Source organism: Muscardinus avellanarius (genome assembly GCF_963383645.1).
Source record: "Muscardinus avellanarius genome assembly, chromosome: 19".
Taxonomy (NCBI): Eukaryota; Metazoa; Chordata; class Mammalia; order Rodentia; family Gliridae; genus Muscardinus; species Muscardinus avellanarius.
In genome coordinates, this window is record NC_137805.1 from 16440204 (window position 1) to 16459207 (window position 19004).

The 19004-nt window shown below is 41.1% G+C and overlaps 1 protein-coding gene across 2 annotated transcripts in view; it reads right to left on the reverse strand.

The window, feature by feature from the left end:
- The window catches only part of DZANK1 (double zinc ribbon and ankyrin repeat domains 1), a gene marked incomplete at both ends in the record, with an annotated part of 76210 nt that overhangs the window by 13771 nt on the left and 43435 nt on the right, over window positions 1-19004 (reverse strand). For both annotated transcript variants that reach the window (XM_080716388.1, XM_080716387.1), the window contains 3 exons: window positions 417-520; window positions 14652-14853; window positions 17240-17404. In XM_080716388.1, the coding sequence (XP_080572514.1) occupies window positions 417-520; window positions 14652-14853; window positions 17240-17404 (471 nt within the window). The remainder of the gene's footprint in view (window positions 1-416; window positions 521-14651; window positions 14854-17239; window positions 17405-19004) is intronic.

Genomic DNA, 19004 nt, shown 5'->3' on the forward strand with positions numbered 1-19004 from the left:
AATTTCCCCTGTAGCTTTGCTTTAAGGATCAGACAATGAACACGATGCTGATACAGAGAGCACTGTTCAGTGGTAACTCTTGCTCTTATGATAGTATTGCTGTTATATACTAACGACATGTAGTTTAAATACACCGTTAGTCTGGACCAAATTGTTCTGGGTCTTTTAGCTCCAGCCTTCAGAATCTCTGCCACACCGTGTGTTGTCTAAGGCTGAGATGTTCAGAACCTACTGTCTTAGGTCAGGTGTCCTAGAAACAATCCCTGAGACAGTCTTCATGTGCGCATGATTTAGGGGCAGAGCCTGTGGGAGAATCATAAGAAGCCGTGGAGAGCGGAGCAGGACGGGGAGAGGGGATAAGGGAGGCGTGACTTCACCCCATGGATGCTCCGGAATAGAAGTTTCATCTCACCCACCTTTCCCATCCTGGGTTCTGCAATCAGGGCCCGGAATTCAGGGTTGTTCTGAGCATAAGCTCTGAGGTGAGCAGAGATGTGATCCAACTGTTTTCTCCAGTACCCTAAAAAGAACAGAAACCCAGACTCTAAGAAACATCTTGATGTGGAATGGGGATTCTCTAGAGCTTATTTTCCATAAGAATTAGCAAAATAAAGGAGGAGAGAGTGAGAGCGAGAGAGAGAGCGAGAGAGAGAAGAGAGGAGAGACAGAGAGACAGAGACAGAGAGAGACAGAGAGGAATAGATACCGATATAAAGAGAGAGAATGAAGAAAATGAACAGGGCCCCAAAGAACTATCAAAGATGATGACATACAGCAACATATGCATGATGAGAATTCCAGAAAGTGTTGTAGACCATTACGGGTTAAATTTCTGAGGTCAATTAGGCTATCTCAGCAGCACATACAGTGAGCTGCATATAGGAGAATTCCTATAAGCAGTCAGAAATGAGCCAGATGGACATCCCTTTCTTTATACTGTGTCTGTCTTTGATGTATGCTGAGAATTGCCTGTTGTGCTAGATTACAAGTTGTTTTTTGAGTATCCTGAGTTTGGCATTAAGAGATGCTTTGTTTAAACTTATCAACAAAAGATGCTTCTGTAAGGAGATTAGCAGAAGTGGTAGAGAAGTAGCAGAAAAGTTCTCTTCTTTTTTTCTCCAGCTGCTAAACAAACAAACAAATAAGTAAACTAATTTTTTCCTTTGCAGTACTGGAGATTGAACCCGGGGCATTCTACCTCTGAACTACATCCTCAGCCGTAGTTTTTATTCATTTGTGTGTGTGTGTGTGTGTGTGTGTGTGTGTGTGTGTGTGTGTGTGTGCGATACCGGGGATTGAACCCATGGGCATTCTACCTACAACCTGCACCCCCAGCTCTATTTTTTTATTCTTTATTTTGAAACAGGATTTCACTAAGTTTTGGAGGGCTTCACAAAGTAGCTGAGTCTGGCTGCAACCTGCGATCTTCTTGTCGCAGCCTCCTAAGTACTGAGATTACAAGCGTGCACCCCCAAGCCTGGATTATTCTTTATTTTTTAAACACAATCTCACCAAGTTGCAGAGGTCCTCACTAAGTAGCTGAGGCTGGCTGTGCATCTTTGATCGTCCTATCCCAGCCTCCCAAGTACTGGAATTACAAGCATGGCCACCAAGTCCAACCTAAATTAAAATTGTATTTATGATTCCAAGTCTACATTGAAGACATGAATAAGCCTAAATTGTCTGCGGCTACTGAGAAGTGATTGGCGGCAAGGGGCCCCTGACCAGGGACATTTGAGGCCAGAAAACTTCCTTCTTTGGTGTCTTTCATCCCTTCAAATGCCGGGGTTGCAACCGGTTTGGAAGGGGAACTTCACACCTGAATACCAATGGGGAATAATTCATCTCATATGCACTTGTGTTTTTTTTTTTTCCAAACTGTTTCCAAGGGGCCTAACCCTTTTGCCTCACTAGGAGGCGGGCTGCCTCTGCTGAAATTCAGATCTTGTTTGTCCACAGAGGAAAAGTTTCCCTGGCCACCTCCACTGGCTTTGCCATCTGAAATATGAGAGCCTGTCATAGCTGATGGCTTATGGTAGGCTGCTGTCATTAGAGAAATACAGGGGTTCCCCATCATCAAGGCTCAGAGGCAGAAGCCAAGACATAAATCTTTGCCCTTTGAAGTATTTTAGAAATTAAAGCAAAGTATAACAAAAAATGATTTACAGAGCTCTTTTACCAAAATAATTCTTGAAGCTAAGTCATCTAGCTATAAACAAACTCTTATTTAAAAGCCATTGCTCACTCTTTATTTTTTAAATATTTTATTTTTTGCAGTCCCAGGGGCATTCCACCTCCGAGCTACACCCCCAGCTCTATTTTTTAGTCTTTGTTTTGAAACAGGGTCTCTCTGAGTTGCAAAGGGCCTCACTTAGTAGCTGAGGCTGCCCACAAACCACGATTCTCCTGTCTCAGGCTCCCAAATGCTGGGATTACAAGTGTGCACCCCCACGCCCAGCTTTCACTCTTTATTGATCCATGCTTAAAATAATGTTTGGCTTTTAAAAATATAGGGAGGGATGCATATCTCAGGCTTCAAAAGAGTTTATAATTCCACTTTCTAATATTGTTTGTTCTCTTACAAACTAAAAGTTAATTCTAGGATTCTAAAGCTACAATCTACCTCCCTCCTTTGCTGGCAAAAAGAAAAAATAAGACAATTCACAACAACGCAGAGCTTTTTGCTACAAAAAACATGGCCTTTAATTTTTGAGTTTATGGATTTCTTACAAATTCACCTTGGGATTGCATGCGTGTATTTTTTTTTCAGATTTAATTGTTTTGGTTTATTCTTCGGCTCAGCAGCTAGTCATTTGACTTAGGGTATCTCTGACGGCTGCACCCGCGCTCAGGCCTCCTCTGCCGCACAGGCTTCCACGTCTGTGTTCTTTATTTTATGGTCTGTTGCTAAGTGGCACAGAGTGTAGGTCCATAATAGGTTATGTTATAATACCTAAAAATTTAAATTTAAAACTATATTTAGTACCTATTTATTTATTTTTATTTTATTTATTTATTTATTATTTATTATTATTATTTTACTGTTGGCTTTCAAATAAATGAGTACTCATAAATTTTAAGCTTAATACTAACAATAACAACAAAAATGGATCAAAATGCCTTTTCGTTCATGTGACTTAAATTCTTTTATTTTTTGGTGGTACCAGGGGTGGAACCCAGAGGCTTTCTACCCCCCGGCTATACTCCCAGACCTTTTTTATATATTATTTGGAAACAGGGTCTCACTAAGTTGCTGAGAGCCTCACTCAGTAGCTGAGGCTGGCTTCGAACCTGTGCGATCCTCCTGTCTCAGCCTCCCAAGCGCGGGGATTACAAGCGTGGGCCACCACGCCCAGCTCATGTGACTTAAATTCTTAAAAAATAAGTTGATATTTATCAATTAAAAGATGTTATTAAAAATTATTAACACAATTCTTTTTTTTTTTTTTTTGGTGGTACTGGGGTTCCTGGAAGCCCTTCTACCTCCGGGCTACACTCCCAGACCTATTTTTACATTTTCATTTTGGAAACAGGGTCTCCTAAGCCAGCGCGTGGCTGGCTTCGAACCTGCGCGATCCTCCTGTCTCCGCCTCCCAAGCGCGGGGATTACAAGTGTGCGCCACCACGCCCGGCTAACACAATTCTTTTTGAGAAAGCTTGTCAATCAGGAATGAATCTATTTTTTCAAAAGTTTAAAAGCTATTTTTAAGGTATTTATTTATTTATTTATTTATTGTGGGCCTAGGGATGGAATCCAGGGGCATTCAACCTTCAAGCTACACTCCCAGCCCTATTTTTTATTCTTTATTTTGGAACAGGGTCTCACTAAGTTGCAGAGGGCCTCACTGAGTAGCTGAGGCTGTCCGCGAACCCAGATCCTTCTGTCTCAGACTCCCGAATGCTGGGATTACAAGCAGAAACAATTAGGTTTTCCTAAAGAGATTAATCTGCCCTTGTAAAATTTTATAAAACTAGCCTAACATTCATTTTATTAAAAATTATTTCTTGGGGGCACCATGAAGGAATGGTGGTACACGCTTGTAGTCCCAGTACTGGGAGGCTGAGACAGGAGGATCGCTGGTTCATAGCCAGCCTTGGCAACTTAACAAGGCTCTCAGCAACCTAGTGAGACTTTGTTTCCAAATAAGATATAAAATTGAACTTGGTGTGTAGCTTGGAGGTAGAATGCCCTCTGAGTTCAATTCCTAGTACCAAAAATAAAAAAATTAAATTAAATAAAATTAAATAAAATGTGATTGTATACCAGATAATAGGTCTATTTCTGATTATTGATACTTTCTTAAACTTATAAATGGTACAAAATATATATATTTTTTGTGGTACTGGTGATAGAACCCAGGGGCATTCTACCTCCGAGCTATACCCCCAACCCTATTTTTTAGTCTTTGGCTTTTTTATTTTTATTTTTATTTTTGGTGGTACTGGGGTTCCTGGAAGCCCTTCTACCTCCGGGCTACACTCCCAGACCTATTTTTTTTTTTTTTAAAACAGGGTCTCTTAAGCCAGCGAGGCTGGCTCCGTACCAGCGCAATCCTCCTGTCCCAGCCTCCCAAGCATGGGGATTACAAGCGTGCGCCACCACGCCCGGCTTTTAGTCTTTGTTTTGAATCAGGGTCTCACTGAGTTGCAAAGGACCTCACTGAACTGCGATCCTCCTCTTAGCCTCCCAAATGCTGGGATTACAAGTATGCATCACCATGCCCTGCTCAAAATACTTAATTTTTATCAGCTTGTTTACCTACATAGACCTGTAATTATACTTATTTTACTGAGCCACAGATTCTAAATTTAACTTCAATTATAAAACTAATTTAACATATAAAATACTTTTATGGCTATAATAGTTTTACTAAATATTAATGATATATCCCTTAAAATATACCTTTTTAAAATAAAAAGCGGGGAACAGATACATTATCATATAATATTCTTAATTAAAGCCAGGTGTGGTAGCACACACTTGTAATCCCAGCATTTGGGAGGCTGAGACAGGAGGATCTGGGTTTGTGGCCAGCCTCATCTACTTAGGGAGGCCCTTTGCAACTTGGTGAGACCCTGTTTCAAAATAAGGAATAAAAAATAGGGCTAGGAGTATAGCTTCGGAGCTAGAATGCCCCTGGGTTCCAACCCCAATGCCGCACAAAAAAAAAAATGATAATAATTATACATTATTTACCTTAAATTTTAAAACATTTATCACGATGGCCTATATGCCCTTCTAGGCATTTATTGCCATCACAACTTGAGCTGCAGCAAGTCTTGGTAATGGACACTAGACTCAGATTCATGGAAAGATCCCCTTTGTCATTAAATGCTGGAAGAGAGGCTGTTTGTACTGTTACAGATGGAGCAAGTCCAGAGGTCCTAAGAGAAAATGGAACCTCAGCCACAGCTACTTCTTTATTTTTAGCTTATAAATAGCAATTATCTCTCAACAAGTGAAGCATGTGAGTACTTTTTCCGTTTGCATGTGCCTCTCGTTTCTTCCTATAGCGTCCTGCAACTATACTTATTGGGCACAGATTGTTAACCTTCCTTTGTTCTCTATACTAACTTGGTGATAACGTAGAATCCCCTCTTGCTTCTAATAATTCTGAGTGGACGGGAGGAACGTGGAGCCCACCGAGCAGGCCCTCCAGAAATATCACCACCACTGAGGCAGCACCCCAACGACACTTCTGGCCAGTAGTCCACCATTTGCTTCACCACTCTGATCATGCATCCTGTGTACAAATAAAGCTACAGCCTTACTCACTATCAACCAAAGAAAAACAACCAGCTAGCTCACCTACATCACGGCATCACCAGTCATCATCCCCCATGGTTAGTAGAGTAAATTTTATGAAAATTACTCTTCATCATGCTTAGTGATGTTACTGATTCTGTTATGATTTGTATTACTCATCCATAAATGCTGAGGGAATATACCCCTAATTATTGATCTGATTCGTATGGTAACCTTTCTCCTTCTTCCTGGTTTTCAGATTGTTTGACATATGGTCCTGTAACTAACAGTGATATATCATTGGTTACAGTGCTGAACAAAAGATTACAACTTGGCCTCCTGTGCAGTTTAAGCACACTTGGGATAAAGAATATAGTCTGCACATCCTTTAAAAATCTTTAAAACCAATCAGGCCTAAAAAGGTGTCTAGCTACCCTTATATCTTTAGTTATTCATCAGTTATGATTACTATAGCTACGGTAACAACTTTCTCTTTAATAGATAACATCTAAAGCCAGGCGTGGTGGCGCACGCTTGTAATTCCAGCATTTGTGAGGCTGAGACAGGAGGATCGTGGTTCACGGCCAGCCTCAGCTGCTTAGTGAGGCCCTTGGCAACTCAACGAGACCCTGTTTCAAAATAGGAGCCAGGCGTGGTGGCACAGGCTTGTAATCCCTGTGCTTGGGAAGCGGAGACAGGAGGATCACGCTGGTTCGGAGCCAGCCTTGCTGGCTAAAGAGACCCTGTTTCCAAATAAAAAAATTAATAAAATAAGTCTGGGAGTGTAGCCCGGAGGTAGAAGGGCTTTCAGGAACCCCAGTACCACCACCAAAAACAAACAAAAAAACAAAATAGAGAATAAAAAATAGGGATGAGGGTGTAGCTCGAAGGTAGATGACTCTGGGTTCCATCCCCAGTACTTCAAAAATTAGTTAAGATCTATACAGCTAAGGAAAATAAAAATGTTCTCACAAATGTCCCTACCAAAAATACAAGTAAAAACTGGCAGAGGAATTATGGCTAGGAACAAGCTCTGAAGTGGCTGTAACTGATTAGCCGAGCAACAGGCTGCCATGGCCGCCTGGTCCCAGTTAAATGTGACTGGCAATTTACCAAGCACGCGCTACTGTTTTCATTTAATAATCCCCATGATAACTGGTAATCAGTAAGGAAACATTTACTTGGAGTTTTCAGTACATCTCTTGATGACAATATTAGGTCTTTACAAAATCAAACTATCAGTTACAAAATAGTCACATACAATTCTCAATGGTTTTATTGGTTAAACCACACTAATTGATTCTCTGAAATAGCATTAAGACTTTGTATTGTATTTCATGCCAAGGCTGTGTTTTACAACAATGTGTTAATCATGCTATTTGGGATAATGTTGCCAGTATTTTAGTCTTTTTTGTTTGTTTGTTTGTTTGTTTGGGTGGTACTGGGGGTGGAACCCAGGGGCTTTCTACCTCCGGGCTATACTCCCAGACCTATTTTATATTTTATTTGGAAACAGGGTCTCACTAAGTTGCTGAGAGCCTCGCTCAGTAGCTGAGGCTGGCTTCGAACCACACCCGCTATTATAATCTTAAAAAGACCTGTTTTTTTATAGCCATGCGTGGTAGCACTTGCTTGTACTCCCAGGCTTGGCCCAGAAGGCTGAGACAGGAGGATCCCACAGGTTGGAGCTGTGGAGGGGAGAACTCCCGCATGCAGGACTGCCTCAAGGTCTGAATATCAGAAATGAGCCCAGATGGACATTCTTTCTTTACACTGTGTCTGTCTTTGATGTTTGCTGAGAATTGCCCTGTGCTCTAGATTTTCTTTCTGTGTGTCCTGAGTTTGGCATGAACAGGGGCTTTGTTTAAACTTATCAACAAAAGAGACTGGCAAAAGTGGCCGAGAAGTAACGGAAAAACAGTTCTCTGCTTTTCTTCCCAGGTGTCTGGTAAAATACTAAATAAACAAAAAAACTAAAATTCTAATTGTGACTCCAAGCCTACATGTAAGGACACGAATAAGTCTACATTCTCTGTGGGTACTGAGAAGTGACCCGTGGCAAGCAAGGAGCAGGATAAAAAATAAAGATCATGATTTTACACTCCCAAAAGCTACAAAACTCTAAGTTAAATAAACTCATGGAAAGCCACATAAAAGCACATGATCAAACTGTTGAAAGACAGAGAATCTTAAAAGTGGGAAGAGAAAAGGGACTCATTATACCAAAGGATTCTCAATATATTAACAGCACATCTCTTAACAGAAGTCCTGAAGGGCAGTAGATAGTGGGATAATATATTCAAAATGCTGAAAGAAAAAGCAATCAACCAAGACTCCTATAACTCGCATAACTATCTTTCCAAAGTGTAGGTCAAGCCAGGTGTGGTTGCGCATGCCTATGATCCCAATATTTGGGAGATGGAGACATGAAAATTACAGGTTCAAGACCAGCCCCAGTAATTTAGCAAGGCTCTCATCAACTCTGCAAGATCCTGTTTCAAAACAAAAGATAAAAAAGGACTGGAGGTGTAGCTTGGAGGTAGAATTTCCCTGGGTTTAATCTCCATTAACACACACACACACACACACACACACACACACACACACACACAGAAGGTGTAATAAAAACATTCCCAAATAAACAAAAGCTGAAAATTCATTGCTAGCAGACCCACCTTATAAGAAATACTAGGGGAAGTTCTTCAAATTGAAAGTCAGTGACCCTAGGTAACAATGTGAATCCACATAAAATAACACAGAAAGCATGAGCAAAAGTAATCATGTTATTATAAAAGGCATTATAAATGCATATTTCCTCTTCTTCTTCCTTAACATAGCTTAAAAGAAATTAGGTATAACAGTATGCTTTTAATGTTTGGCCTGAGACTTGTAGAAATGAAGCACATTAGCCAATAACAACACAGAGAAAGTGGGCAGGAGCAAAGCTCTATTATGTTAAAAATAATGCTAGATGGTAAATTGAATGAGAGAAATAATGAAGAGAATTAGGTATGGGAAAATAAAGATATAACAAAGCCATGAATTTATAATAGTTCTTTATTCTTTAAGCATCTTTAAAATATATAAATTTCTGAAGTAATCATTATAATAAGCTTGGTATAGTGGTGCATGAGTATAATTCCAGTTCCTTGGAGACTGAAACAGGAGGATCACAGGTTTGAGAAAAGCCTCAGCAATGTAGCAAGGCCCTCAGCAACTTAGTAAGACCCTGTTTCACAATTAAAAAAAAAAAATAGGGCTGAGATACAGCTCGGAGGGAGAAGCCCCTGGCTTGAATCCCAGTACTAAATAAATAAAAAAATAATAAATAAATAAATAAATAAATAACAATGGTAAAGATCTCAAGGTTCGCATGGTGGTGCATGCTTGTAATCCCAGTAACATGGAGGCTAAGACAAGGAGGCTCAGAGGCTCAAGGCCAGCCTCAGCAACTTAGCAAGAGCTTGTTTCAAATTTAAAAATAAAAGACTGGGAGTGTAGCTTGGGAATAGAATGCCTCTGGGTTCGACCTCCAGTACAAAAACATCTCAAAATCAATACCCTAACCTTTGACCTTTAGAAACTAAAAAGAGAGTAAACTCAATCTTAAGCAAAAAGAAGAAAATCATGAAGCTCAGAGTGAAATCGAATGATACGCAAAACAGAGCAACGAAACTGCTTAGTGAGACCGACCAAGGAAAGGAGAGGCGTCTCAAGTTACTAAATCAGAAATGAAATGGAGGACGTTACTGTCAATTTGCTGAGATGAAAATGATTATGGGCTTGGGGATGTAGCTTAGCAGTAGAGAGCTTGTCAAGCTTGTGTGAGGCCTTAGGTTCAGTCCCCAGAACTGCAAAAAAGAAAAAGAAAAGATTATGAAGGAGTATTACGAACAATTAAATGCCGATACATAAGGCAAATCAGAGGAAATGGATAAATATCTAGAAGTACAAAAGCTGCCAAAGCTGACGTAACAAGAAACAAAGTCTGAATAGATCTACGCAAAGCAAAGAGAGTGAATTAATAATCAGAAGTACCCACAAGAAAAGCTCAGGCCCAGCTGGCTTCAGAGCTGTCTTACTAAACCTTTTCAAAAGAGTTAACACAAATACTTCATAAATATTTCTGCCAAAAATAGAAGAGGAGAGACTTTCTAACTCATTCTATAAAGGCAAATTATTCTTATCCAATAATCAGATAAAGACACTACAAGAAAAGAAAATCACAATCTAATGTCTCTTATAAATATAAACATAAAAATCTTCAGTAAAATACTAGCTTTCTTAGATCATCTTTGCTACTATAACAAAATGCCTGAGAGTGGGTAGTTAATAAAGAACAGCCACGTATGGTGGCATGCCTGCAATCTCAGTCTATGGGAAGCTGAGACAGGAGGACTGCAGGTTTGAGGCCAGCATGGGGAATTTAGTGAGACTCTGTTTCAAAATAAAACAGGGATGGATATGTGAATTGAAGGGATGGATATGTGAATTGAAGGGATGGGGATGTGAACTGAAGGGATGGGAATTGAAGGGATGGGGATGGGAATTGAAGGGATGGGGATGGGAATTGAAGGGATGGGGGTGTGAACTGAAGGGATGGGGATGTGAACTGAAGGGATGGGGATGTGAACTGAAGGGATGGGGATGTGAACTGAAGGGATGGGGATGTGAACTGAAGGGATGGGGATGTGAACTGAAGGGATGGGGATGTGAATTGAAGGGATGGGGATGGGAATTGAAGGGATGGGGATGGGAATTGAAGGGATGGGGGTGTGAACTGAAGGGATGGGGATGTGAACTGAAGGGATGGGGATGTGAATTGAAGGGATGGGGGTGTGAACTGAAGGGATGGGGATGTGAACTGAAGGGATGGGGATGGGAACTGAAGGGATGGGGATGTGAACTGAAGGGATGGGGATGTGAACTGAAGGGATGGGGATGGGAATTGAAGGGATGGGGATGTGAACTGAAGGGATGGGGATGTGAACTGAAGGGATGGGGATGGGAATTGAAGGGATGGGGATGGGAACTGAAGGGATGGGGGTGTGAATTGAAGGGATGGGGGTGTGAATTGAAGGGATGGGGATGTGAACTGAAGGGATGGGGATGGGAACTGAAGGGATGGGGATGGGAATTGAAGGGATGGGGATGGGAACTGAAGGGATGGGGGTGTGAATTGAAGGGATGGGGGTGTGAATTGAAGGGATGGGGATGTGAACTGAAGGGATGGGGATGGGAACTGAAGGGATGGGGATGGGAACTGAAGGGATGGGGTGTGAATTGAAGGGATGGGGGTGTGAATTGAAGGGATGGGGATGGGAATTGCCCCTGGATGCAAACCCTAGTACTAAATCAAACAAAAAACCAAAAACTGTCTCCTGAGAGTTCTGGAAGCTGGAAGTCCAAGATCAAGTAATCAGTAGGTTTGGTCTCTGATGAGGGCTGGGTCTCTCTGTTTTCAAAATAATGTCATGTTACCCCGCATCCTCCAGAGATGCAGGGAAGAAATGCTGTGTTCTCACATGGCAGAAGGGTGGAAGAGCAGAAAGGGTCTGAGCTAGTTCCCATCAGTCACTTTATTAGACACTATTCTACCTATGGAACAAATGACTTACTTAAATCATTTCCCTAAAAGTCTCTCCTGTTAAAATGACCAAAATGGAAATTATTATTATTATATTTATTTATTTATTTATTTATTTATTTATTTATTTGGTGGTACTGGGGATGGAACCCAGGGGCCTTCTACCTCTGGGCTACACTCCCAGACCTATTTTTTATATTTTATTTGGAAACAGGGTCTCTTAAGCCAGCTGAGGCTGCCTTCAAACCTGCGTGATCCTCCTGTCTTAGCCTCCCAAGTGCAGGGATAAGTGTGCATCAACATGCCTGGCTTAAAATGGAAATTTTTTAAGGGACACATTCAAACCTTAGCACACACTAAATACAAAGACCTATGAAAAGAATTACACTCACAAATCAGGTGGAATTGATCCCAGGAATGAAAAGTTGGCATAGCATCTGAAAATAAATCAGTGTAAAACACCATACAAATGTAAGAGAAAGCAGTAACTACGTAGTCATCTAAATAGATGAAGAGGAAGCTTCTGACAAGACCTAATACTTTTTCCCCATTACACACACACACGCAGAGAGAAAGAGAGAGAGAGAGAGAGAGAGAGAGAGAGAGAGAGAGAGAGAGAGAGGAGAAATAACTAAAAACTGTGTACTGTTCCCTCTCTCCACTTCTATCCAGAATCGTACTGGAGATTCTCACCAGGGCAATTAGGTAAGAAAATTAGATAAAGGCATTGAGATTGGAAAGCAAAAAGTAAAACTGTACAATGTGCAGGTGATACGATATTAAAAACAGAAAATGCAGCCGGGCGGGCCACGCTTGTAATCCCCACTCTTGGGAGGTGGAGACAGGAGGATTGCACAGGTTTGAAGCCAGCCTCAGCTGGCTTAAGATACTCTGTTTCCAAATAAAATATAAAATAGGTCTGGGAGTGTAGCCCGGAGGTAGAAGGCCCCAGTACCGCCAAAAAATAATTAAAAAACAAAAACAGAAAATGCTAGGAAATTTTAGAAAAAGTATCATAACTAAAAATAAAAAGTTAAGCAAGGTTATAGGATATAAATAAGATTAATATAAAAATTAATTTTCATTGCATGTATTTGTATACATGCAATAAAAATCCAAAAAAGAAATTAGGAAAACAATTTCACTTATAACACAAAATACAATAAAATACTTAGGAACAAAGTTAACAAAAGAAGTATGAAACTTATACTCTGAAATCTACAAAATAAAATTGAAGGGAATAAAACATTAAATATATAAAAATAAATAAATAAATAAATGGAAATATATACCATGTTCATGAATCAAAAGATTTAATAGAGCTGGGCTTGGTGGCACACGCTTGTAATCCCCACGCTTGGGAGGCTGAGTCAGGAGGATCACACAGGTTTGAAGCCAGCCTCAGCTACTTATGCTCTCAGCAACTTAGTGAGACCCTTTTTCCCGATGAAATATAAAATAGGTCTGGGAGTATAGCCCGGAGGTAGAAAGCCCCTGGGTTCCACCCCCAGTACCACCACAAAAGACAAAACAAACCAAAACAAAACAAAACAAAAGACTTAATAGTACTAAGATGGCCATACTCCCCCAGTTGAGCTACAGGTTCAACACAATTTTTACAAGAATCCCTGCTGGCTTCTTTGTAAAAATCAGCAATCTTATTTTAAAATTCACAGTGAAACTAAAAAACCCAGAACAGCCCAAACAATCTTGAAAAAAAAAAAAAAAGAACAAAAGTTGGAGGGCTCATACTTTCATATTTCAAAACTTATTTACAGAGCAAAAGTAATCAACAGTGTGGTTCATGAATAAGAACAGACATATTGATCTGCACAATAGAAATGAAGTCCAGAAATAAATCCATGTATCTAGGCACAAAAGTTAAAACATTTACACCAAGTGAAAGAAGTTATTATACATGTCCAGAAAAGGCAAATGCCTAAGAACAGAGAGAAGACGAGGGGTGGACGGGTACTTAAGAGAGGGGATGAGGGAGCAACCATTAAAAATAGAGTTAAGCCAGGATTGGTGGTGCCTGCTTGTAATCTCAGTACTTAAGAGGCTGAGACAGGAGGATCATGGTTCATGGACAGCCTCAGCTACCTAGTGAGATCTTCTTCAATTTAGTGAGACCTTCTTTCAAAAGAAAATAAAAAATAGGGCTGGGGGTGTAGCCCAGAGATAGAATGCCAGTACTGGGTTCCAACTCCAGTACTGCAAAAGTTAAATAAATAAAATAATAAATAAAGGGCTAGCCAGGATTGGTGACACATGGTTGTAATCCCAGTCGTTGAGAGTCTAGACACAGGATAATAGGTTCTTGGCCAGCCTCAGCAAATTAGTGAGGTGCTCTGCAACTTAGTGAAATCCTGTCTCAAAATAAAATAATAAAATAGGCCGGGTATGGTGGTACATACTTGTAATCCCAGTAATTAGGAGGTTGAGACAGGAGAATCACAGGTTCATGGCCAGCCTCAGCAACACAGTGAGGCCCTCCGTTTCAAAATAAAAATGAAAAGGGCTGGGGGTGTAGCTAAGAGGTAGAATGCCCCTAGCTTCAATCTCTAGCACAACAAAAAAAAATAAATAAAACAGGGCTGGAGGTTAGGACAGAGATAGAATGTCCTGAGTTTAATCCCCAGTATCCAAACAAAACAAACAAACAAAACAGGGTTTACTTTTGGAGTGGTGAAAATATTTTGGAAATACTGGTGTTGACTGTATAATATTGTTAATGCACTTAATGTCACTGAATTTTACACTTTAAAATGGTTAAAGTGGTGAATTTTATAATATGTGAAGTTTGCCACGATAAAAAATAGATAATGACAGATGATATAATCAATTCATAAGAAACGAGCATGTGCCTTTGGATGGACAAGCTGGACAACAGGGCTGGGGGTTAAAATATCTGAGTGCCAGCCCGGCGTGGGGGCACGCTTGTCATCCCAGCATTCGGGAGGCTGAGACAGGAGGATCGTGGTTCACGGCCAGCCTCAGCTACTTAGTGAGGCCCTTTGCAAGCCAGTGAGACCTTGTTTCAAAATAAAGAATAAAAAATAGGGCTGGGGGTGTAGCTCGGAGGTAGAATATCCCTGGGTTCCATCCCCAGTACTGCCAAAAAAATAAATAAATAAATAAATAATAATAATAAATCTGAGTACTAAAAGTTGAAGGAAGAGCTACTACTCAAACAAATAAACAAAAACTACTTGAAAAAAGAAGAATGAAAGAACTTCCTCCTTACACATGAAAATAAATCTAAAAGGGAAAAAAAAAGGAAATGTTCTTCCAGAGAAAAGGATGTCTGCTCCTCACCTCTCCCTGGGCTGACGGCAGTGAGGAAGGGCTTGTGGTCGCTCATTTTCTCCTGCTTTTGCTTTTGAGACTCCAGCTCCTTCTTCGCTAGCAGCTTGCCAGATGGGTAGAACAGGCCGACGGTCTGCGTGCCCGTCTCCTTCTTAGTTCCGGCATCCGTCCTGGGCAAAGGAACGTGTAAGGGCTGCCAGGAAGATCGGGACTATAGCAAGGTAGAAAACAGTAAAAAATCAGAATAAAATTAAGACTCCATTTCCATTTTACTCATAAAAAATGATTTTTTTTATGGTACTGGGGATTGAACCCAGGGCCATTCTACCTCTATGCTAAAACCTCAGCCCTTTTTTATTTTTTTTTTGTTTTTGAAACAAGATCTCACTGGGTTTCTGAGTGTCTCACTATGTTGCTCAGGCAGGTCTCTAACCTGTGACCTTCCTGTCTCAGCCTCCTAAGTACTATTATTATAGGTGTACACCACCACACCCAGCCTAAAAAACAATTCTAATCGGAATGGGAAGTATCTTCAAAAACCTCTCCTTTGACATCAGGTTTTTCCCCAGCCCTGACATAATCATAATTGTTTGTCTTTCCTAGCAGTTCCCAGCCTGATTCATGTTGTCTTAAATCCAGGAAAGGAACGGCTGTTTCCTACCTCACCAGAGGCTGGACAATATTTATTCTCTTCTCTATACAGTCCAATGAAACACAGACTTCACGACTCAGTCCTCTACACTCAGCTGCCAGGCTCCAACATCCTTTCTGCTACACTTAAGTCCTGAATCTGGACTTAAGAACTTGAGGCCGGGCATGGTGGCGCACACTTGTAATCCAAGCCTTTGGGAGGCTGAGACCAGAGGATCACAGTTTGTGGCCAGCCTCAGCTACTTAGTGAGGCCCCTGCAATGTACTGAGACCCTGTTTCAAAATAAAAAATAAAAAATAGGGCAGGAGGTGTAGCTTGGAGGTGAATGCCCCAAGGTTCCATCCACAAACCACCAATAAATAAATAAATAAATAAATAAAAATAAAAATAAAATAAATAAAAAAAGAACTTGAGAATATCTCCATGAAGAACCAGAAGCAGGTAGATTGTACAATAAACACTGTCACTGGATCTAAGGAGGCACCATTCACACTGGGGATAATGTATATTTGTATATTTATTAGGAAAGTTTTTCTGGTAGAGGGAGGGAAGAAAATACTTAATAAAATTTGTATATTGCAGTTCATTTCCAACATATAGTAGACAAGTATCTTGAGAAAACACATTTATTTATTTATTTATTCATTTATTTAGTTTTGCAGTACTGGGAATGGAACCCAGGGGCACTCACCTCCAAGCTACACCCTCAGCCCTATTTTTTATTCTTTATTTTGAAACAGGGTCTCACTGAGCTGCAGAGGCCTCACCAAGGCTGTGAACCGCGATCCTCCTGTCTCAGTTTCCCAACCTTTATTTTATTGCACGAAAGTATCATGGGCTAGCAGCAGTCCCAGGATTCTTGTGTCTTTTGATCTGGGTTTGTTTGTTTGTTTACTCATTTATGGTACTGCAGATTGAACCACTCAGGGGCATTTTACCTCTGAGCTACACCCCCAGTCCTACTTTTGTTTTTTTTTTTTTTTGAAATATGATCTCACTAGGTTGATGAGAGTCTCACTACTTGCTAAAACTATCCTTGAACAAGTAAATCCTCCTGTCTCAGCCTCCCAAGTACTGGCGTTACAAGACCCACCACCACACCTGTCTCAATCTGGGTTTAAAAGGCCATAAACTAGCCGGGTGTGGTGGCGCACGCTTGTAATCCCCGCGCTTGGGAGGCAGAGACAGGAGGATCGCGCAGGTTCGAAGCCAGCCGTGCGTGCTGGCTTAGGAGACCCTGTTTCCAAATAAAAATGTAAAAATAGGTCTGGGAGTGTAGCCTGGAGGTAGAAGGGTTTCCAGGAACCCCAGTACCACCATAAAAATAAAATAAAATAAAATAAAAAAAGGCCATAAACTCACTAAAAATGTATGCAAAGTGTTGAGTGCATGTGTATTAATAATTGTCAGTCTTTTAATAAGGAGATGAGAAGTAACCTGGAAAGTATCTATCTAGCTTGGAAAAATTCGTAAAAGGCAACAGGATACCAGTTGTTAGACACTGTTTCTGAAAATAATCATATGAGATTTTCTTCGAACTATGCCCGGGTGTGGCTAAAGCAATCTTATATACTTGATGCAAGTTTTCCAAAATTATTAATAATAGAGCATGGGTAATGCTACTGGAAAAAAAATCCAGAGAAGAGAAGAGATGTCCTATCCACGTATCTGAAGTCCACTTCTGGTGGCCTATGTCTACTGCCTCACAAGTACTATTTTCTTAATCGACATGGGCCAAAAGCATAGCTAGATCTTGGATTTCTGAAATAATTTGAGTCTTTAAAACCTAAATGAACTTGATTTATTCTCACGCCTATTTTAAAGTCCAGTAAAAAGGTCTAAATACTTTGGCTCTTTCTCCTAAGTTGATTCATAGGATAAACTATACAAATTCAGAATGACGTCCTCTTCCCAGCCCCAGTTCTTACTACGGTGGAGACCTCACCTCAGAAAAGGGGCGAGGTTCCCCAGCAACTAGAGCCAAGCTGCTGTCCATGCCACATCTTGCTGTGGACTTCACATAAATGCCACAGGCGCCACAGAATCGAGCAGACAGGGGGTGGCTGGCCCCACATCTAGGACACACAGAGTGACTGGCAGTGGTGCCAGGCTAGAGGGTAGAAAATGGAAGGATAAATTAAGGGTTACAGTTTATTCTCACACCATACAATCACCAGTCATCAAAACAGCATATGTCTACACCATCCGATAAAGCCATTCTACCTTTCAGAATTATCCTACAGATAAACAAGTACTTAAAGAAATATGTTACAAGTCACCCCTGCAACACCATGGTTTTACAAGATATGAACAACCTATGTGTCCAGCAACAGGGGATGGCCCGAGTGTAGGTCACGTCATACAGAAAATGGAATATTAGGACGCTACAGGCCAGAGTGAAGAACTTACCAACAAGACATGTTGCTAGGGGAAGAACTGGGTCACCACTCACAATAAGCACCAGTTCACTTATACATGCACTGACCAGCTGAAAACACAACTCAGAAACTAGAAGACAGCACCTGGGGTTCTGTTGACAAGCATAAAAGGCACACCCTGAAAAGGCAGATGTTAGTCCAACAGCATGGACAGATGGAAAGTTGGGAGAGGCCCTTGCTGCCGAGCCTGTCTTCAATATGATGAAAGGTTCTTCCACCTTCCTCAACAAATACAATAGCCCTTCAACAATCCTCCAGGTAAAGGAGGGAGTGCTGCCCACTGCAAACTGCCCGCTAGGCCTAGGGCTGTTAATAGCCTGTGCCGTCCTTACAACACACCTTCCTGGGCCTGAGGGAGGGAAATGATGAACGGCACTTAGGGCAAGGATGAGGCTGATGGGTGAGGCTGCTCCCTAACCTTACAGCTCTGCTAACTCAGATTCCCCAAGGAGCCCAAAGCTGCTTTCCTGGACTTACAAGATGTCTTTTTCTACATTGCACTCCATCCAGATAGCCAGCTTCTTTTTCCCTTCGAGTACCCTAGAGGAGGTAGACATCAGTTAACCTGGATGGTGCTGCCTGCCCCAGGTGTCCTGAGCTAGCTCACACATATCTGAGAAGGCCTTGGCTAAGAGCCTGGAGGACTCAATATGTAGACATGCTCCTGCTGGCTAGCCCTTCCCAGAAGAACTGTGAAAAAGAGACAAAATCCTTCACCTTCTGGCTCAAAGATGCAATAAAGTTTCAAAAGCAAAGATTCAGCTTTGTGAGACTCCCAAGATTACTTACTTGGGAATCAAACTAAGAGGGCCCTCGCACTGTCTGGGCCCCAAAGAGTATAGCCTAATATTAAATATCAGGTTATCTCTTGGAAGGGTCAGATATATCCTTAAAGAAGTGTATGACTCTTAATCTATCCACCTTTCTGTCTGGAGACACCTAAGGTCCTGTCCATTCACGTGAGGATATGTTGAGGATACATATTTCTGGGCTGCATGACTGGACCTGTCATACCAGCCACTCCTAAATTCTGATGATGAATTATTCACTGATGGCAGCTCTTTTGTAAGGGAAGGGTACAATGTGCAGATTAAGTAGTCACTGCACCCTTTGAAGTGAGAGGCAGGAGCACTGCTATCCTCTACCAGTGGTCAATTGGCTGAGCTAACTGCACAGACTAAAGCACTCAATTTGGCTCAGGGAAAACAGATTAATATTTACACAGATTCAAAAGATGCCTTTCTAATGATTCATGTCCACCCACTCATATAG